This window comes from Pelophylax lessonae (genome assembly GCF_965119305.1).
Source record: "Pelophylax lessonae genome assembly, chromosome: 5".
Lineage (NCBI taxonomy): Eukaryota > Metazoa > Chordata > Amphibia > Anura > Ranidae > Pelophylax > Pelophylax lessonae.
The window spans coordinates 254,182,051-254,204,371 of NC_138772.1; the positions used below are offsets into that span (position 1 = coordinate 254,182,051).

Below are 22,321 nucleotides of genomic sequence, written 5' to 3' on the forward strand. Positions count from 1 at the left end.
TTCGCTCTCCAGCTCTTTGTCAGGGCAATTCTTTTCTCCCCTTGTATTTGATAGTGGTCACCATGGATGCCAGTATGTCTGGGTGAGGAAGTGGCCTGGGCCGGAGCTCTGCTCAGTGTGTTTGGACACTGGAAGTGTCCGCACACATTCCAGGGGTGGAAAGTTGGCAGGCAGATTATCAGTAAGCAGGCGTTGGACCAAGGGGAGTGGTCCCTTCATCCGGATGTGTTTCATCAGCTGTGTCTCCGATGGGGCACCCCTGAGGTGGATCTGTTGGCGTCTCTGCTCTACAGGAATGTGCAAAGGTTTGTGACAAGGTTTTGGATTGCGCTAGCGGACACCACAGATGCGATGGTTGCCCCCTGGGGGCCGATATTGTCTGATCTACACATTCCCTCCTCTCAAGCTTGCGCAGGATCAAGGCAGAAGGGATTCCGGTCATTCTAGTGGCCCTGGACTGGCCTCGCTGGTACGCTGACCTGGTGCAGCTGGTCAGACGTCCCTTGCAGACTGCCTCTCAGGGAGGATCTGTTGTCCCAAGGGCCGTCCTTCCATCCTGCTTTACGGTCGCTGGCTTTGATGGCTTGGCTGTTGAAAGCCAGTTGCTGAAGGATAGATGTTTGTCTGAGTCGATGATTCCAACACTGTTAAAAGCTGGAAAGTCTACCTCCCAGGAAGATCTACCATCGTACATGGAAAGCGTACATTTCATGATGAGTCACTTGGTGTTCACCCTCGGCGGCCCGGGTCTTGGCCTTCAACGGGGGTGTTGAGCAGAAATTGGCTTTGAGTACCATTAAGGGCCAGGTGTCAGGCTTAATGGTCGTCTTTCAACGACCCTTGTCCACGCACTCCCTGGTGTGTACCTTTTTTTTGTTTAGGGAGTTTGACACTTGACTCCACCAGTGTGGTCTCCACTACCGCTTTGGGATCTCAACGTGGTGCTTTCAGTCTTCCAGAAATCTCCTTCTGAAAATATTCAGGAGATTCCCCTTCTTACGCTGTCCCAGAAGGTGGCTTTTTTGGTGGCTATCACCTCTGCGCACATGGTGTCTGAATTGGCGGCGTTATCGTGTCACACCCCTTACTTGGTGATCCACAAAGATAAGGTGGTTCTTTGCCTCTGTCGTTCCTTCCAAAAGTTTTATTTCCATTTGAATTAAGACCTTGTGTTACCTGTGTCCCAGGCCAAAACCTCCTAAGGAAATTGCGTTGCATGCCCTGGATGTGGTTCAGGCAATTCAGGTTTACCTGACAGCTATGGAGTCTTTTAGGAAGTCAGACTCACTATTTGTGCTCACGGATGGGCCTCAAAGGACTGTCTGCTTCATCTGTGACCATTTCTAGAGGGATCAGACAGACGATGACTCACGCTTATACGTTTAAGTGTCAATTTCCTCCTTTCCCTGTGAAGGCGCACTGTACATGGGCGTCAGTGCTTTTTGGGCCTTCTGTCATCCAGGCATCAGTGATGCAGGTGTGCAAGGCGGCTACATGGTCGACCGTGCACACTTTCACAAAGTTTTATAAAGTAGATGTGTCGGCATCTGTGGCTACCTCTTTTGCAGGTTGCTGTTTAAAGAGGTTGTAAACCCTAAAAAAAAAAAAGAAAAAACCCTGTAAGACAAAGGCATAATGAGCTAATATTTATTGCATACTCACTCATTATGAAATACCTTAAAACGAAGCCCCCCGCAGTGCCGCCCTCTCAACAGTGACACGGCCGACATGTTCGACCGTCCTGGTTCCTCTCCTCCAGCCATCTAATTGCCGGAGGTGCAATGACATCACTCCAGCGCATGCACGTGGGAGCAGCCGTTCACGGCACAGGGCTCTTAAGGAACGGCACGGTGGCCGTTCCTTCAGAGCGCATGGGCCAATGACGTCATCAGCTGCATTAAAAGTAAATATCTCCTAAACGCTGCAAGTTTAGGAGATATTTACAGTAACTACGTAAGCCTTATTAAAGGCTTACCTAAAGGTTCAAGTTGGGAGGGTTTACAACCTCTTTAAAGGGTCTGTTCCCCCCCTCCTCTGGGAGAGTTATTTTCAGGTGGACTCCAGTTGTTTTTGGTTGGGCTCCTGTTACCTGGTTGGCTACAGTTTTTACCAATGGGGGATTTTTTTGCTGTTTCCACCCCTCATTCCCTAACCGTTTTGCCATGCGGTACCCTTATGAAGAGTCCCTCCTTAAAAAATGGACGGTACCTCCTGTAGTGGACTCTCCGGTTTCCAGATTGAAAAAAGCCACAGTAATTAAGGTAGAAGAGTCTCCTGTCTTCTCAGATCCGACTGATAGGGCAGGTCAAGGCCTCGACCTATGTTCTGTGGCCGGGTCGGCACTTAGGCCGGTGTTTACCAGTACCCTGGTGTTACAAGCTGTGGCTGAATGTGCAAAAGTTTTACGCCGGATCCTGGAGGGGAGGAGAAACCCATCGCCCCTGAGTTTGTGGAGCTGGCGGATCAATTAGTCCAAGAATTAGTTCGTCTGTGATGCCTCTTTGGATACCACTCTCTTGCTTTCTAGACTGTCTCTGCAGTGGTCCTGTGGTGCATTATCTGGCTGAAGTGCTGGTCTGCGGACCAGGCTTCTAAGAAGGCCTTTGTTCGATCTTCCATTTGTGGGAGATTGCCTTTTTGGAACTTCTTTGGATGACATCAAAGGCCTCGCAGGGGGCAAAATTACTCTTCTTCCTCAGACCCCCAAGGGTAAGGAGTCCTGTTGCAGACAGGGACCCCTCTTTTCTGCTCACCTTTTTTGTTCCTCGGGATCTCCGGACAAGTGATCAAAAACCTTCAGGCCTTCCAATGGGGGTTCCAAGAAGTTTTGGTCAGGCAAACCAAGAGCAGGGTCTGCCAGGCCTGCGGACGAGAACTCCTCTGCATGAAGGGGCACCCTCACCTGTATCGGGGGGGGGGGGGAGTGTCTTAGTAGTTTTCCGACACCGTGGACCTTCCTAATTCAGGACAAGGTGGTCCATCGAAGTCATTCGATCATACCCACCAGCAAGGTTCTTTCCTTCCAACCTGCACTTATCCCCAGATTGCTTACAGGATCTCTATGGGGCAGTGCAAGATGTCTCAAGGAGTGATTGTCCCAGTTTCGATGTCGGCGCATTCAAGGTTTCTATTCAAACCATTTCCCAGGAAGGAGGGCAAGGTGCATCCAATTCCAGACCTCAAGGCGCTGAACTGCTTTGTGCGGGTACAGAAATTTTGAATGTAGTCCATTCGTACGGTGGTAGCATCCCTACATCAGGGGGACTTTCTTGCATCCTTCAACATCAAGGAAGCTTACCCCACATCCCCATTTGTATCTCCCATCAGCGCTTCCTCCGCTTTGCTAAGAGCGAGGTGCATTATCAATTTGTGGCGTTACCCTTTGGTCTCGCCTCCACTCCTCGGGTCTTCACAAAAGCGTTGGCCACGGTTCTAGCATTACTGGGTCAGCTGGGGATCACGATGCTAGGGTACCTGGACGATCTACTTTTGCAAGCAGAGTCTTCGTCTGCCCGGTTGGCTGACTTGGAGATCACTCTCCAAATGCTGAGAGTTTGGGTGGATTCTGACTCTTCAGAAATCTGCTCTGGTCCCGTCCACGAGGCTGAAATATTTGTGACTGACTCTGGCCTCAGCTAGAGTGTTTCTCCCTCCAGCAAAACTTCAGAAGCTGCAGCAGGCGATTCGGCTTCTGCTGTCCAGCAGACGGTTAACTCTTCGGACCTGCGTGTTTCACACGCTTTCACACTCCCAAGAGTATTTATGAGAACAGCCGCAAACACCAAGATTGACATCCCCAATGTCAAAGCAGATAGAAAAAAGACGATGCTGCGCTATTCAAGACAGATGTGCAGGATTTCTAATACAATCAAATGAAGGGTTTCTAATGCAGTTACATTAGGAACGTATAATATACGTGGTGGACAATGAGGCAACTTTTATATAAAGGTGCATTTAGTGCTGGAACTACTAATAGTAGAAAGGTGACTAGAAAATATATATGCTGTAAAGTGACAGAAGTGCACCAGTACAATAAAGAGAGGAGTTATATTTTGAAACTTTATAAATAAAGTGAAACGTTGGGACACAGTTGATGCGATAAGAAATATTTGTATCTTAAATCCTGTGAGTAAAATGCATATATAAAGAGGCTTAGATTGAAGACATGAATAAAGATTGATGAATAACCAAGAGATGTGTGTTCTGATAATGCTTCAATAATAGTAGCGATTTAATTTAACAGGTATTCATTTGAAACAGATAATGTTGGGACTGGTAGATGGATCACATATATTGCTAATAGGGCAGCTAAAAGATGTATAATAACCAGTCAGCACAGTCCTCTTGGTATTAGGCAAAAATAAAAAAAAATTGCACTGATGACTCTAAAAGTCCATAGAAAGCAGTTCTGAAAGGGTTAAATAAATGAAGCACCCTCCGGCTATCTCTTTCGAGAAACGGATAAGACTCTCACTCCAATAATGGTGAAGACTAGACGAGGGGTGGGAGAGGGGGTATAGGGATCCTGGATAAGTGTCAATGAACATCAGCAAAATGGATTTTACGGTAATGTCCAATGACAGTGGGACATTCTGCCAAAATAGTGGCAAAGTGGATGCTGTAAAGAAAACGGTTGACTGTGCATTTACTGACAGTGGGACATTTTTCCAATACAGTATGGCGAGTCTTGCCTGTACAAGTGCTGTGAATAGTGTCAACCGTGCAATGCCTGACAGCAGGACAGTTGTACATAGCAAAGCGGGCCAGCTGGCTCAGAGTAATGGGAGGTGCAGCTGGGGCCCTGGTACAGACAAGGATGGCGGACGTGTGCAAGCTGAGAGGCGCGGTCCGCTTTACAGTAACTTCCATGCAGGCTGAGCTGAGATGTAGGGGCATCGGAAGGATTACTGTACCACGCGGGAAAGCGCGCGCTGGAAAGTTCGCCAATCTGGAGTCGTGGATGGGGACTCCGCTCACGCACAGCCAATCTGGAGAGGGGAGGAAAGTCCATAAATTACTTCCGCCTCCGCGTGGGGCTGAGAGGGAGACCCATGTGCGGAGGAGCAAGACGGCGAGTACAGGAGTGAGCCGGAGCTCAGAGGCTATTCCACCTGCTGGCAGAGAACCTGCAAAGCAGAACGGAGAGCAGAGAACATCCACCCCGTGGGATACAGGGGTGCGGATGGTGCCTGACAGAAGACTGGCATTGTGCACCGGAGGAGGCATGGAGCATTTGGGCCTGGTATGTCCTCAGTGTCTGAATGTGACCATGCGTATGAAGGTGTGGGGCCATTACGACAGCCTACTGCTGCGGGCGAAGGAGAGTGGAGGTCGGCCCAAAAAGTTGAATGTGTCGTGGGAGACCGGGGTCACTCACCCCGTCGGCTGCAGAGTCGGGGCCTTTCATGAGTCATGCAAGAGGAGTGCTGACGTTCCTAATGCAGCTGGAGCCCGTGCACACTATCGGTGGTCCAGGGTGCAAGTGGAGAGCGACCCGAATGTCCAAGCCAAGGTGCTTGCAGGTAGTGCGGGCCAGGGAGCAGCCACCTGGTGCATCAAAAGCTGCAGCGGCAGAAGTAAAGTCTGCTCCAATACAGGCAGAGGGGAGAAGATGGCCAGCGGTGACTGAGGCTGTGAGTGTGTGCAGCGAGGAAGAGGCCGGGGTCATTGATGTGGGGGTCTCCCAGCTTCCAGAATCTGTTCGGATCCTTGGAGGAGGGATTGGACGTTTGGAAGTCAGAGGAAGAGACTGAATGGGACTGGGAGTCTGAAGATCGGAGCAGTCCAGCCAGTCTTGGCCCACCTGATAAGGAGGTTAGGGATTCAGTGGTGCGAGGACAGTGCACCAGGAATCTGGGGCTCTGTGTGGCTTATGCTAATCTGGTCCCAGACCTATCCCCACCTAGAAACTATGCCCGGGCTCGGGATCAGAATGATGCCTATAACTCCCTCCATCAAGAGGAGACCCCATATTCCCCAGCTTGGAGGTGTAATCGGAAGAATCTCCCAAGATTTTCCAGGATGCAGAGGTGGATACAGAGGAAGGTGGCCTTAAGAGTATGGGTATGGCTATCCCTATGCTCCACAGGACGTCATGCTGGAGATAGAGGCCAAAAGAGTCCTGGTGTGATGAAGCTATATGGGACTTCCTCTTTGTCCCCAAACCATATCGTAACCAGTCCCGGTTGGACTTGTGGAAAACCTTCTTATCGGTGAAACTATGGAATCATGGGCGGGCTATTTGGACCAGGTGGAGGTCCGCCGCCCAGATGGATCTTGCCAGACCTGGTCGATCAGAATTCAAGAAAAGGAGGGGAAAGTTTTTTTGGGACTCCCCCATCCAGATTTCTATTGCTAAGGAGAACCTACTGAATCCAATTGAGGTTGGCTAGCCCATGTCTATTATCTGAGAGAGACACATAAGAAAAAAAATAAAGCTCAATTGTTGCTGGGTCTTATGCCCTATTTCCATTACTCCCTCCCCTTCTATCCTTACAGAAGGGGTTGAGGAGACTACAAAAGGCCACTGGCTAGTGGACTCATTCCAGAGGGCCAACCCTCTCCGGAGAAACCAAAGACTACAACATGCTGTTCCGGAGATCCTTTGGGCCATCAGGCGGGGTTTATGGATTTCAATTTGTCTAGAGTTTTTCAAGTGAACTATCTTTGGGCCAACAGCCATCATTGGAACTTTGTGGGTGACCGCCTTGAGAAAGTTGGCGGTGCCCTAGGAATCTTTGGTGGGGTGTGCCCTTGTGCCAGGGGCCCCTGAAGGAGCTACTACAAGCCCCTACAGGACTGATGGGTTGTCCAGGCTCTGGCAACAATTTCTCTTACATATAGTTACATAGTAGGTGAGGTTGAATAAAGACACCAGTCCATCCAGTTCAACCTGTGTAGGTGTGTGCGGCTGTAATCATCTCACATACCTCTGAATGTTCTGATCCTTGAGATGTACGTCTAATAGTCTTTTGAAAGCTACCATACTACCCGCAGAAACCACCTCTTGTGGTAGAGAATTCCACAATCTTGTAGCCCTAACAGTAAAGAACCCCCCATGTTGCCTGAGGTTAAAACGCTTCTCCTCTAATCGCATTGAATGCCCCCGAGTCCTCATGCAATCCCTTCGACTGAACAGCTTTTTTTCTAAGCTGAGATCCCCATTGAGATATTTAAAAATTGCTATCATGTCCCCCATCAGGCGTCTCTTCTCCAGGGAGAATAAATCAAGCGATTGCAGACGCTCTTCATAATCAAGGTCCTCCAATCCCCTAATCAGTTTAGTTGCCCTACTCTGGACTCTATCCAGCTCCAACACATCCCTACTGAGGACTGGCAACCAGAACTGGACAGAATACTCCAGATGCTGTCGGACCAGAGTTTTATAAAGTGGAAGGATTATAGACTTATCTCTGGAATACATCCCTTTCTTTATGCATGCTAATATTCTGCTGGCCTTTGCAGCTGCCGCTGACATTGCATGCTGTTGCCTAGTCTATCATCAACCAAGACTCCCAGATCTTTCTCCATTTTTGATTCCCCCAAGGGTTCCCCTCCTAATGTGTATTGTGCTTTTATGTTTCTAGTCCCCAAGTGCAAAACCTTACACTTCTCCACGTTAAACCTCATTTGCCAAGTCGTTGCCCACGCCGTTATTTTGTCCAGGTCATCCTGTAGGATAGAAAACTGGGTGCTGAACACTGTGATGAAGAGGACATTGCAGACGCCCATTTCTCGTTTCTAGACTAATTAGTAGAAAGTCAGTGACAGGGTCAGGATCGCCTTGGAGGAACGGTGCTGAACTTTGTCAAGACTGACAAGCCAATGCCTAATAGTTTGTTTAGTTGGTGAATGCTGGATAAGATGGCCGCCCCTTCCTACGGGGAGGGTCTCCTCACCAAAAACAAGTTAGACGTGTGTTGTCCAAGTGTATTCATGCAGAAGTGTCTAACCTTTCTTTTTTCCTTTTTTAGGATGTCTAGGATTATTAGACATAGGTAGTTAGGATTTGTTGTCCACCTGAGCAAAGTTTTGCTTGAGGGGTGCATTGTTTCAAATGCATCCCAAAATTGTATTTGTACAAACAAAATGCTTGTTTTTCTACGTAATTTATTCTTGTACATTCGTTTTTTCCCTCTTCTCCTCCCCCCCCCCCCCCCCCTCCAAGTTTGTGGGATACTCCTTCAGGTTTTTTTTTTTTCCCCCCAGTAGGGACTTTTTGTAGGGGGCGGCTGCCCCAGAGCCAATGGGGACATGGCTCATTTTGGTGGGGGGGGGGGGGGTGAATGTAGCACCCTCCTAGATAGGTGCTAGGAAGAAAACATAGTCTGCTCCATCTGCTTCTCAGGGGAGCCTGATCGGTAGTTCTTTCTGTTGCATGTGTCCATGTGTGATTCATCTGGTCTGAGGGAGTGTCCCTGTTATATCCAATGGGGTAGCCTGTGGAGGAAACCCAGCCAGTGACACACAGGCTTTGTAACTATCCCAGTGGGTTGGCACTAAGTGGTGCATCTTGAGATATGTTATAAAAGCCAAGGGCACATGTGACAGGGTGTCTTTGTGCGGGAAGCCAGGTCTTAGGAGGAGGGTGAGGACTGTCTCTCCTCCTGTCTGTTGAGGAAGGTGATCACAGGTGGTCGGCCTAGTGAGCCAGAAGTGTGGTGCTGAGCCAGGAGGTCCAGTGGATGCTGACAAGTGGAGTTGGAGGCAGAGCAACCTTGGGTAAAACTGTGTCCATGAGTACCGGGAACCTTGCCAGGGGTCTGCCCAGGAAGGGGACCACTCCAGTGGAGAGTCAGTAGACAGGAGCTAGCACACACAGCAAGTGAGAAAGGGGGTGCCAAGCTAAGACCCTGAAGAGTAACTTTAACAGGATCATATTCTCTATCTTCACTTCAGTGGCAAGGTGAAGCAGCGGCCTTGCCGCACACACTACAGCTGGTTGTCCTCCGAATTGTGCATAGTTCATAGTTGGAGTATCCCACTTATTACTTCTCCCAACCCAGTTCCAAATAATACACAAAAAAAAACATATCCCCTGGACTTTTCATTATCTGAGCCAAGCACTTAAAGGGATATGTTTCCACAGACTGTTGCTGCGGGTAACCGATGGGAATCCAGAAAGTGCAATTCTCAACAGTCCTCTAGGGGGCAGTGATATATATATATATATATATATATATATATATATATATATATATATATATATATATATATCTCCAGTGGTCACCCTAGTCTGGTCAACAATGCATGCAGACCTTTAAGCTCCACGCAGGGTGGGTTGCAACAAGCCCTGTCCTGAAGCCGAGCAGCCACAGAGTTAAGCATCTCACAGGGACACACATGACCAGGTGCCCGAGTCCATGCAGTGTTACTCTGGCCGACACCCCGTTTCCCCCACCGCTTTCGTTGGAGAGGTGGATCAGTTTCTAGACCCTTACCAGCACACTCCTGTGGATTGGTATGTAGATGCCCCTCTTTTCCTCCCCAAATGAGGCTTGAGGTGCGGGTTCTCCCTGGGTTAGTTGGCCCTGTGGGGTTTTCCTCCTCCCTACAGGCTTGGATATCCATGGAGACTCCCACCAGATTTTCAGCCTCCCCTGCATATTCTGACAGCTGGGTGGACAACCTTCTCAACAGAGGGAGTATGCTGGAACTGGGATACTTCTGCTTAAGTTTCCTCCTTCATTGTGTAGTGTTCCCCCAACTATGGGGAGGGGAACCTGTGTGGGCAGCTTTCTCTTTATCCCTCCACTAGCGGCTTGCCTGGTCTAGGTCAACCCATACAGCACATCCACCATCTCCCAACAGGTGTGCGCCAATTCAGGCTGTGGCTTTGCTGTCTACTGGAGCGCAGTGTGGTGCTGCCATTTTGCTTGTTGGCAATGCCCTTTTTGATGGGCGGTCGCTGGACGGAATGTGGAGTCCACTATCTTAATAGAGTGCATTCACCCTCGCTGGCCATGGCTGCCTAGTGAGCTCGTGCCACTCTCCTGCTGGGCTATGGTGACCAGATAATTAGCGGGCTATGTGCTATCTTTTTTGTCTAAGATCTTTTGCCCTGCTTGTATTTGGCCTCCGGCAAGAGTTCTGCCACACTGTGAAAGCTGGAGAGCAAAAGTAGTGGTGTCGAGTGCAAAAGTAGTGGTGTCGAGTGCAGTTAAGTGTTAAAAAAGTAGCGAAGCCTGTTTACCATGGCAGCACCTTGCGGTGACCTCTGCTGGCCTTTGGCCTTCTGTAGAGGGCTGAGCCTCCCTCCTAGGCAACAGAACTGGGATTGTTCTACTGCGGTCCTCTATTCCTCCCAAGAGTGGGGATGCTGCCATTGCAAAATGGTGGTTACACTGAGTGTGTGTTAGATGCAGAATTGTGGACTCCCCTGGCCCTGCTGATGCGATGACTGTCCTTTTTGGTACGCTCAAGCCAGAGCTTTCAGTGTGTTTGGACGCATCCTCAGATGTCTGTGCTACCCTGTCTGGCAGTCGGGTTTTGGCGAGTATTTTGGTTTCAGAGCTGGTCCAATGACTAGTCCTCTAAAGCAATCCAAGTGGACTTGCCCTTCCTGGGTGGACAACTCCTCGATTACTATCTGGAATGACATCACAAAGGACGTTAGTTGACAGAAGTACCTTCCTCCCACAGGCAAAAATGGGGACAAAACGCATTGTAAGCCTGCATTCTTCCCCTAGCTCCCCAAATAAGGGCGCCAAGTCCTTTGGGTGTTAGCGTTCCAGCCTGCCCCCTCCAATCCACAGGGTGAGGGTTCTGCTTTGCTGGTTCACTGGCCATGGACTCGTCTTCAACACTGGGTCTGTGAACTGATGTGTCCAGCTACTCGTTAGCCGTTTGATTCTTATACACCAGACCTTTTTTTGTCAAATTTTGGCCTTCCTTCTCCCATTCTTGCCTGATGGCTCCGGAGCTGTGCGAGACTTGATAATCCAATGAGTGCTTGCTCTGATGTGGGAGTGTTTTCTGAGATTTTACAGTGTTCATCTGCTTCTGAACCTCTGGGCTCTTAACTACTTTTGTGGTGTGTAAGTTTTGGATGGAATCTATCCATTCGGTGGGAGTCTACTTTCATCTAGGAGATTTTTTGGTCCCCATAGATATCAAGGATGCATACCTTTTTTTCTGTTCCCATTTCTGTTGGGCATCCATGCTTCTCACGTGTTGCGGCTAGGGATTCACACAACTGATTGTGGTGCTTCCCTTTTGCCTGGCCTCTGCTACATGTGTTTGTTTGGTTTTTTTTTTTTTGGTTCATCAGTTCCTGTTAGGGCCCTTTCACGCGGGCGCTCCGTATGTCCGCAAATCATCCTATTTTTTTGCGGACATAATGCAAGTCTATGGCATTGCGGATGTCAGCGGAATACCATCCGCTGACATCCGATTTTCTTCCTTTTCAGTTCTGTTCCGTTTTTTGGAAAGGAACAGAACCCTATTTTTGTTCCGTTCAAAAAACGGAAAGTAAGGAAAATCGGATGTCAGCGGTGTCATCCGCTGACATCCGCAATGCCCATAGACTTACGGATGGGATGATATGCGGGCATACGGAGCGGATGACACAAGTGTCATCCGCTCCGTGAAAAAAAAAGTCCCGCAGCGGACACGAACAGCGGAGCGGCCGTGTGAAAGAGCCCTTACATAGTCTTCCCTGCAGCCTTGCAGGCAGGGTCCACCTTCTGGGGTCAGATTCTTTGCCTGTTGTCTCAGTAGACTGCCTAAAAAGTAGGTGGCCTCTTCTGCCGCTATCTCCTAATAGCATTGGCAAGCTTTTATTCAGGCTTAGGCTATTTAGACTCTGGCTCCTCCCTTCCACTTTATGGCACATTCCACCGGGAAACAGTCGTTTTGGTGCCTCTTGAATGTTTCGACATAGAGCATATGTTGGTTCTGCAAAGCGTCTATTTGGTTGTCTGTGCACACCTTTGCTATCAAACGTTGAGGTTCTTCCATCCTCAGATGCTTTTGGCCGTAAGGTTATAGGCTACTGTTTACGGTTCCTTGTTCCCCTCTTGATGGTGGGGTTGTTTAGGTTGTTAGTATGTTTGCCTGGTTGCTTCTGTTTTGCTTGCTAGCCCCTCATTGCGACACTGCTTTGAGATAGCTCTTCTATTCTTAACCATAGAGACGTGTCCATCAATGAACGTAAGCGACGTTTCATTTTTTGTTACCGTAAAATCCCTTTCCCTGAGTGACGGACACCGCAACGGCCCTTCTTTGGATTTCTATTTTCTTGCACTGTTTTGTGACTAATTGGATTTCCTATAGCAGAGAGGGAGTTTATACCAGTTAGGACTGCCCATAGGTGTGTGTGTGTGTGTGTGTGTGTGTGTGTGTGTGTGTGTGTGTTTTTTGTTTTTTTTTTTTCTGCCTAGTGTCCTACTTCTGTAGGTGACGCTATAAACCCTATGGGCAAGAATAGAAGAGCTGTTTTTGTCATAACCTCGGAAAAAAGGGATTTTATATCAACACAAAAAATCCCATTTTTTAGTCTTGTAATAAAGAAAAGAATATATAAAACTTCTATACATTTCCTTTTATCTTTAACCTGATAGTTTTGTCTAGCATAAGGTTTTTTTTTTTTTTTTTTTTTTTTTTTTTTCTTGCAAACCTGATGGGCATACTTCACACATGCTTTTTCCTTTTAATTTACTGTAGTAATAGCCTTCACTTATATGCTTTATGGTTATGTTTGACTTGCTCTTTATGGTGTATACAATATGTATACAACTTTACCCAATCTTGTCTTGGCTTTATCCTCATCTGTCATCTTGAAAACAATAAAAATGTATATTTGTCTCTAATTTTACTGTAGTACTAGACCTGTTTTTTTTGTGTAATTAAATGGAGATTCATAATCCCCTCTCTTCTGTTTAGTGTCCATCCTTGGAACAGTATGCAATGCGTGCCTTTGCTGATGCTCTTGAAACCATTCCAATGTCACTTGCTGAGAACAGTGGTTTGAGTCCTATACAAACCATGACTGAAATACGAGCTAAACAGTTAAAAGAAAAAAACCCTGCACTTGGGATTGATTGTCTGCATAGGGGCACTAATGGTAAGTTTTCTCCTATAACTTTCATTCTTATTTCAGGTTTGTTTTATCAATTTATCACTGTTATGATTTAAGTGGCCAGGTTAAAATAAATACCATATTTATCAGCGTATAACACGCACTTTTTCCTCCTAAAAATGGAGGGACAAGCTGCAGTGCGTGTTATACGCCGATATCTAAAAATAAAATAACCCAGGCAGTGACAAGAGGCAGAGGGGGGCGGGCTGAGTAGAAGAAAGGATGAGCGGTTGCTGTCATAGGAAGTCCCGCCTCCTATGATGGCACAGTGGCCAGGACGTGTGATGTCTATCATAGGCTCCGGGACTTCAGATGACAGCGGCCGCTTGTCCTCCCTTCTCCTCGGCCCGGCCTGCCCCCGCTCTGTGTAATGACGCTGGCGAGGCTGCAATAGATGACACTGCGCTGGCGAGGCTGCATTCATGGGCACTGATGAGGGTGCATTCATGGGCACTGGTGAGGCTGCATTTGATTTAATAAAAATTCTTGAGTTCAAAGCTGTTTATTTCAAATTAAAGCTTTTTTTTCCCTGAAACTTCCCTCCAAAAATTGAGGTGCATGTTATACGCCGAGAAATACGGTATATGCATGCGTTTTCCTACTGTGCCACAAGATGTCGTCCTAGACAGGGCTTACAAAAAAATCCTAGATGTAAAAACTCTGGTAACCTTGATGTCATTCAGTGTCCATGTGCAAAAGCATTCTTTCACCTTTACTTGCCGCCTGCAGTTGGGTGGTACAGGCAGGCTGGACTAAGTACTTGTACAATGCCAGCTTGCTTCCAGGTTTCGGGTGCACATACGCATGCCCCCTGTCAACCTGTGCTGTGATTGGACACAGTTTGAGTTTGGTACTTGATTTCAGCCAGTGATTTTGGCTGAAGTCAGCTGATTGGCTGTGTACCGGAAATGGCGATCTAGTGTTTAAGCCAGATGGTAAAGTAAAAGCATCACACATTGCACAGTTAACCCCTTGATTGCCCCTAGATGTTATCTCTTTCCTGCCAGTGTCATTAGTACAGTCAGTGTATAGTATTATCACTGATCACTGTATTGGCGTCACTAGCTGTGTCAGTGACTTACCCAGATAGTGTCATTCAATTCAAATATTTTTGTTTAATTCCTAATCTCTTGTCCAACATAGTCTCTGTATAAAACAGTCTCTAAATAAACACAACCACTTAAGCCCCAGGGGATTTGGCTGCTCAAAGACCAGAGCCCTTTTTTCAACTTGGCACTGCGTGACTTTAACTGACAATTGGGCGGTCATGCAATGCTGTACCCAAACAAAATTTACGTCCTTTTTTTCCCACAAACAGAGCTTTCTTTTGGTGGTATTTGATCACCTCAGCGCTTTTTATTTTTTGCGATATTAATAAAAAAATGAGCGAACATTTTGAGAAAAAAATGACATTTTCAATTTTGTCTTTTAAAAAAATATCCAATATACTCAATTTGTCATATATTTTGGCCAAAATGTGTTTAGCTACATGTCTTTGACAAAAAAAATCTCAATGAGCGTATTTCTATTGGTTTGCGCAAAAGTTATAGCGTCTACAAACTGGTGTAAATACTGGAATTTACGCAGCTTTAATTTCTGACTACCTAGCTCATTTCATGAAGTGCTAAAATGGAAGGGCAGTACACCCCCCCCCCCCCCAGGTGTTTGAAAAATTACAAAAATTTTTTTTTTTTTTTTTTTTTTTTTTTACACAAAGTTGTCATTGAAATATTTCTCTTACGTCCTCTGATTTTTTTTTTTACACAAAGTTGTCATTGAAATATTTCTCTTACGTCCTCTGACAGTCGCCGCCCACTCATACAATCTGCACGTCTGGGTATTGGCCTTCTCCAAAGTAGTAAGCTAGGCAGAAGATTTTGTTAGAATATCCACAAAAACTTTGCATAGACACACCTACAGGGGGCTGTCCCTCTGGTCAATACCCCCAGCTAGCTTCATTCCCAATTCAGTTGGCTGCTGCCTAGCTTAGGAGTAGGCTGACTTTTCCCTGGCTGGGGTCTCCGCTTTTGCTTTTTATGTTTTCACTCTAGAAAAGTATTTTTTCTTTTTAAAAGATGGCTTTTTATTTGTTCCTGCGCTTAGTTAGTTGGAGTTCGGAAGACTACAGCATTTGCAGAGCTGGGAATCAAACTGGTTATTCTAGAGCCTTACGGAATCTCAGCCTGCCATCGAGCGTTAGCAGGTTATTGGTACGCCCAGGCCTCGCAAGTGACTATGTCCCTGACCTCAGGGTCGAGCCTGCGAAGTTGCTATCTTCGCCGGGATGTCTCAATTGCGGTACGCCCGCGTGTTGCTAGCGTCCCCTTCGGCTGACGGCACCCCCACTCAGGGAGGGAGGCTTCCTGTCGCAGAGCGGTGCCCACGTTTTCGCTGTACCGGTGAGTACCATGATACCCCTCTGTCTCTGACATGTCCGTCGGGGTGTGTATGTGGGTCCTCTGTGTTATGGGGATGGCAGTTCGGTATGGGTTCTGTGATGGCCTCCTCATGCCTGTAGGTGCAGTCCCTCACCTGGCTTTCAACAGCCAAGCCGTCAAATCCAGCGACTGTAAAGCAGGATGGAAGATTGGCCCTTGGGACAGCAGATCTTCCCTGAGAGGAAGACTCCAAGGAGAATCGGGGACCAGCTGTACCAGAACGGCGTACCAAAACTGGCAACTGGAGTCTTGTCAGAAGCTGATGTGGAGAAAAGGCGCAAATCAGACGATACTGATTTCAAGGAGCCACTTGGAGCGTCTGTAGCAACGGCTAGAGGATCCAGAGACCGTGCCACAAACCTCACCTTTGGAGTACCCCAAGGTAAAGTTGTGTCACTGGAGAGACAGCTTATGGAACACCTCCAGGGCTGGAATGATTTGCCCACCTTAGAAGGATGGCTACTTTCCGAGCCACCAGGACACTTCTTGTGCCCCCCTTGGTAATTTGACATAGGAACCAGCCTTGGCATTGTCCGATTGAATCCGTACAGGACACCCCTTTAGACGTGTCCTATGATCCAAAGTCTGATCGCTCTGAGCTCCAGTACATTGATCGGTAGCTTGGACTCTTCCAGAGACCAGACCCCTTGGGTACACTCCGTCCAGTGGGGCTATGTCGCTGCCAAACTAGCGTGGAGCTGTGGTCTGCACGTGCTCACTGGCTGGACTGGGGAGACCCTAAGGATCAATGTTATCCAGTGCGTCGCCCAGTCTAGCACTGCACTTGATTGTAGATTCTCACAGGAACAAAAAAAAAGAGGAAAAAAATCCCATTTAAAAATAAAAAATTGCCAGGACCAGAGATCCCAGCAAGGAACTAGAGCCTTACTCCTGACTAGGCAGAAAAAAAACCGAAGACTTATCTATAAGAAATTCTTTAAGTATATCAACAGCAAAAAAACTAGGGCAGAGCATATTGCACACATAATTAACGATGATGGGAGGATGGTTACAGAGGACACTGAAAAAGCAACCGTGCTGAATGCTTTTTTCTCGTCAGTCTTTACACAGGAAACGGAGGGGTACACTGACCATGACTGTATGGTTAGTAGTAATACACAGGACTTGCCACTATGGCTAACAGAGGGTGAAATCAGGGAAAGGCTGGATAAACTTAACACAGACAAATCACCAGGCCCGGATGGCGTACATCCGAGAGTACTCAAGGAACTCAGTAAGGTTATAGCCAGACCACTGTTCCTGATCTTTGCGGACAGTATTAGGACAGGAGATGTACCAGGGGAGTGGAGGAAAGCTAACGTAATTCCGATATTCAAAAAGGGTCAGAGGCATATACCGGGAAATTATAGGCCTGTCCGTCTGACATCAGTAGTATGTAAACTTCTGGAGGGGATGATAAGGGACTATATCGTAGAGTTTGCTAAGGACAACAGCATCATCAGTAGTAACCAGCACGGGTTTACTAATGGGCGTTCTTGTCAAACCAATCTCAACATTCTACGAGGAGGTGAGCTAGATAGGGGCAGACCAGTGGATGTGGTGTACCTAGATTTTGCTAAGGCGTTTGATACAGTTCCCCATAAGCGCTTAATTTATAAAATAAGGTCTGCAGGTATCGACAGCAGGGTTTGCTCTTGGATACGGAACTGGCTAAAAGGGCGTGTCCAAAGGGTGGTAATAAACAGCGCATACTCAGACTGGTCTGAGGTAGTAAGCGGGGTCCCCCAAGGCTCAGTCCTAGGACCAACCTTGTTCAATATATTCATAAACAGCATTGAGGACGGGATCAGTAGTTCAATATCAGTTTTTGCAGATGACACAAAATTAGGCAGGGCAATAACAGCACAGCATGAAGCAGATATCCTACAGAATGACCTGGACAAAATAACGGAGTGGGCAACGACTTGGCAAATGAGGTTTAACGTGGAGAAGTGTAAGGTTTTGCACTTGGGGACTAGCAACATAAAAGCACAATACACGTTGGGAGGGGAACCCCTGGGAGAATCAAAAATGGAGAAGGATCTGGGTGTCTTGGTGGATGATAGACTAGGCAACAGCATGCAATGTCAAGCGGCAGCTGCCAAGGCTAGCAGAATATTAGCATGCATAAAGAAAGGGATGTATTCCAGAGATAAGTCTATAATCCTTCCACTTTATAAAACTCTGGTCCGACCGCATCTCGAGTATTCTGTCCAGTTCTGGTCACCAGTCCTCAGAAGAGATGTGTTGGAGCTGGAGAGGGTCCAGAGAAGGGCAACTAAACTAATTAGGGGATTGGAGGACCTTGATTATGAGGAGCGTCTGCAATCGCTTGATTTATTCTCCCTGGAGAAGAGACGCCTGAGGGGGGGACATGATAGCAATTTTTAAATATCTCAATGGGGATCTAGGCTTAGAAAAAAAGCTGTTCAGTCGCAGGGATTGCATGAGGACTCGAGTGCATACAATGCGATTAGAGGAGAAGCGTTTTAACCTTAGGCAACGTGGGGGGTTCTTTACTGTTAGGGCTACAAGATTGTGGAATTCTCTACCACAAGAGGTGGTTTCTGCAGGTAGTATGGTGGCTTTCAAAAGACTACTAGACGTACATCTCAAGGATCAGAACATTCAGGGGTATGCGAGATGATTACAGCCACACACACCTACACAGGTTGAACTGGATGGACTATTGTCTTTATTCGACCTCACCTACTATGTAACTATATAGCAGGAAGTGGGAGTACGCTCCCCAGGGACTGCCCCATAGGCGTGCTCAAGCTTTTTTTCTCTGCCTAGTGTCCTACTCCTGTAAGGGGCAATATAACCCTATGGTCAAGAAGAAGCGCTGCGTCCATCAATGAACGAAAGAAAATATATTTTCTTCAATAGCAAGATTTGGATCACCAGTTCTCAGAGGTGCATGTGACTGTTGCACTTGAATTTGGCAAAATACTTTTACAAGTTCTACATGGGTACATGAACTTTGCACATGCTGCGACACATTTAGAATGCCTGAAACTTTAGAAAAATCAGTCTTTGCCAGTCTTTATGAATTCCAGGTAGTGCATTAGCCACTTTGCTAGGGTTTAATATAGAGACCTTAGAGTCTTAAAATTCTGTGGTTTTGACAAAGTAATTTAGAGTAAAAGTAGGCAATGTGACGGCGCTGACCAATCAGAATCCACCCTGGAAGCGCTAACAGGGAAAAGGGAGAACAGCAAAGATTTCAAATCTCCAGACTGCTGTAGTTGCTGACAGCTCAGCAACCCTGGAGGTAAGAAGAGCAGGTATTAGGGGGTGGGGAGGATGTCCACTGTTCACCTTTACATTTTTTCTGTATATCCTCTCACTTCCTGCTATAGGATGTCAGTTTTGTATCAAAGCAGTGTCAGAGAAATACCAACCTTACTCAGAGGGGCGGGTACTGCATCTGTCAATGAGCTTAAGAGAGAAGGATTTTACGGTAAGTCAAAAATCCAGTTTTCTCTGTCGCTCATTGACAGGCGCAGGACTCATATCTTGATATCTGTAGGGACGTCCCAAAGCAGTGCCATAAATGAGGGGTGGTATAACAGAAGAAAACATCCCATAAGGCCAAAAACCTAGCCAACCAGGAAACACAGGACTCATCGAAACAAAAAGATGAGACCCACCTGAAAACCAAAAACAGAACCCCCGAGGTAGACCAAGGATCCCCTCAAACAGCAGCCTGCAAAACCTTGCGGCCAAAAGAGGCATCCGTAGATGCCAGCCCACAACCACATAAAACATTGTAAAGGTAGGAACAGACGACCAGGTAGCCGCCTTGCAAACCTGAAGCACAGACGCCTGAGGGAGGAAAACCCAGGAAGCACCAAGTGCCCGAGTAGAGTGCGCCTTAACAGGGAAAGGAGGAACCTGACCCTTAATCGAACAAGCCTGCACCACTGTCTGCCTGATTTATCCGGAGAAAGTCGCAGCAGACACAGGCAACCCCTTCCCAGGGCCATCCGTGATCACAAAGAGTGATCCAACTGACGAAAAAGAGTCAGCAGTGGCCAGGTACACCCTGTGTGCCTGAACTACATCCAAGGTGTGCAAATTCCTTAGGATGGCTGGGCTGAGAACACGGGGAAGTCGACACAATATCCTCATTTAAGTGAAAACAGAGACCACCTTAAATACAGACATAAATCTTTCCCATAGTTAGTAAACGCAATAACTTTTGCGCAAACCAATCAAAATACGCTTTTTGCAATTTTTTTTACCAAAAATATGTAGCCGAAAACAAATTGGCCTAAAATGTTAAATTTAGATTTTAACATTATTTTTTTCAAAATTGTCGCTCTTTTTTTGTTTATAGCGCGAAAAGTAAAAATCGCACAGGTGATCAAATCCCACCAAAAGAAAGCTATGTTTGTGGGAAAAAAGGACGTCCATTTAATTTGGGTACAGCGTCGCACGACCGCACAATTGTCCGTTAAAGTCACGCAGTGCCGAATCGCAAAATAGGCCCTGGTCTTTGAGCAGCCAAATCCTCCGGGGCTTAAGTGGTTAAGAACCAAAACTATTGCAGTGGTTTCCTAAATTAGGTGCATAATGAGTCAAAGCTTGATATAATGGTGACTAGACGCTCCTAGCAGGAAAGAGTCTATTGTTTCTAGAAAGTGCGAGCCTTTTATATAGTGTTTCTATGCATATCTTGCTTTTCTGATATTACAATTTTCCATTGTGACTATACTTTTGCCTAGTATGTATGTGTATGCATGTATTTGAAATTATATAAATGTATTTTTCTGTTTAGATATGAAGTTGCAGCATGTCATAGAAACACTAATTGGGAAAAAACAGCAGATTTCTTTGGCTACACAAGTTGTGAAAATGATTTTGAAGATTGATGACATAAGACGTCCTGGTGAAACAGAGGAGTGAAAAGCTTCTGAAGTCTTTTTGTGCAGAGGTCCAGTCCACATAGTTATTGTTTGTGATGCATCTTTGATTTCTCCTACTGTGTCCTTTTAAGAAATAAAAATAATTTGTCAACCTAATGCCAGTGCTTTGGGGCATTGTGTACTGTTAGCATGAATTTACTTTGTCTTTTTTGTTACCCCCAGCAATTACTGTTTATGGTTATTTTATTTAAAGCAAAATCTGAAAAAACTTTAAATGCTACATTAACTAGCAGGATGACCTGCTAGACCTCACAATAGTTCTCCCATCCTACACCTGCTCTGAAAACTTTATGCGACTCTCTGGATTGTGATAGTGCCTGCTCTCTTACCTATTCTGGTTTAGGTACTCCCCTTTTTTTTTTTTTTTTTTAACGAAGACCTGCATTCATACTTATTGATTTAGCTTCAGACTTAAAAGTTATTGCTTTTTCTTTGGCTTGTGGGGCTTAAGGGAAAAAAAAGTGCAGTTGCTGCATTTGTCTAAATGCAGAAATGTGCTCATCGGCCACTTTATTGGGTATGTCTGTTCAATTGCTTGGTAACACAAATTGCTAATCAGCCAATCGCATGGCAGAAACTCCTTTAGGCATCTAGATGTGGTGAAGATGACTTGCTGAAGTTTAAACCAAGCATTAGAATCGGAAAGAAATGGGATTTGTGGCATGGTCGTTAGTTACCCAATGGGCTGGTCTGAGTATTTTAAAAATTTTCTGTTCTATTGGGATTTCCATACATAACCATCTCTAGGGTTTTCAGAGAATGGTCTGAAAAAGAGAAAATATCCAGTGAGCGGTAGTTGTGTGGACCAAAAAAAAGGCTTTGTTGATGTCAGAGTAGAATGGGCAACAGTAACTCAAATACCCACTCGTTACAACCAAGGTATGCAGAATACCATCTCGGAATGCACAACACATCGAACCTTGAAACGGATGGGCTACAGCAGCAGAAGACCACATCAGGTATTTCTCTTGTCAGCTAAGAACAGGAAACTGAGGCTACAATTCGCATAGGCTCCCCAAAATTGCACAATAGAAGATTGGAAAAACGTTGCATGGTCTGAGCAATCATGAATTTCAGCTGCAACCTTTCAGATGTTAGGGTCAGAATTTGGCATAAACACGAATGCATGGATCCATCCTGCCTTGTATCAACTGTTCAGGCTGGTGGTGTTGGTAATGGTGTGGGGGGTATTTTCTTGGCACATTTTGGGTCTCTTCGTACCAATTGAGCATGGTTTAAATGCCACGGCCTACCTGAGTATTGTTGCTGACCATGTCTATAATTTTATGACTACAGTGTACCAATCTGATGGCTGCTGCCAGCAGGGTATTGCACCATGTCACAAAGCTCAAATCCTCTTAAACTGGTTTCTTGAACAGTTCAATGAGTTCACTGTACTCCAATGGCCTCCACAGTCATCAGATCTCAATCCAATAGCATACCTTTGGAATGTGGTGGAATGGGAGATTCGCATCATGGATGTGCAGCAGACAAATCTGCAGCAACTGCGTGATTCTATCACGTCAATATGGGCCAAAATCTGAGGAATGTTTCCAACACCTTGGTGAATCTATGCCACGAAGGATTAAGGCAGTTCTGAAGCCAAAAGGGGGTCCAACTAGCAAGGGTTACCTAACAAAGTAGCCAGTGAGTTTAAATGCAAGCGTAAACTTCTGTGGCAGATCGCATTCTTTTACTTCACAGGTAAAAACTTATTTTAGCCTTTACAGATCTGGTCACCAATTTATTAAAATATATTATTTTAAATTATGGGTGTTATAACTTCCTTAGCTAGCGCCACCACCTATTGCACATTCTAAGCCATAATAATAATAATCTGCTAGCCCCACATCTCTGAACCTGCTCTTTCCTCT

The 22,321-nt window shown here is 46.3% G+C and overlaps 1 protein-coding gene across 1 annotated transcript in view; it reads left to right on the forward strand.

The window, feature by feature from the left end:
- Positions 1–20,507, forward strand: part of CCT5 (chaperonin containing TCP1 subunit 5) — a 162,419-nt gene extending 141,912 nt beyond the window's left edge. Inside the window, exons 10-11 of the mRNA XM_082259656.1 lie at positions 12,883–13,063; positions 20,300–20,507. Of these exons, the coding sequence (XP_082115782.1) occupies positions 12,883–13,063; positions 20,300–20,427 (309 nt within the window). The 3' untranslated portion in view covers positions 20,428–20,507. The remainder of the gene's footprint in view (positions 1–12,882; positions 13,064–20,299) is intronic.
- Positions 20,508–22,321: the final 1,814 nt, after the last annotated feature.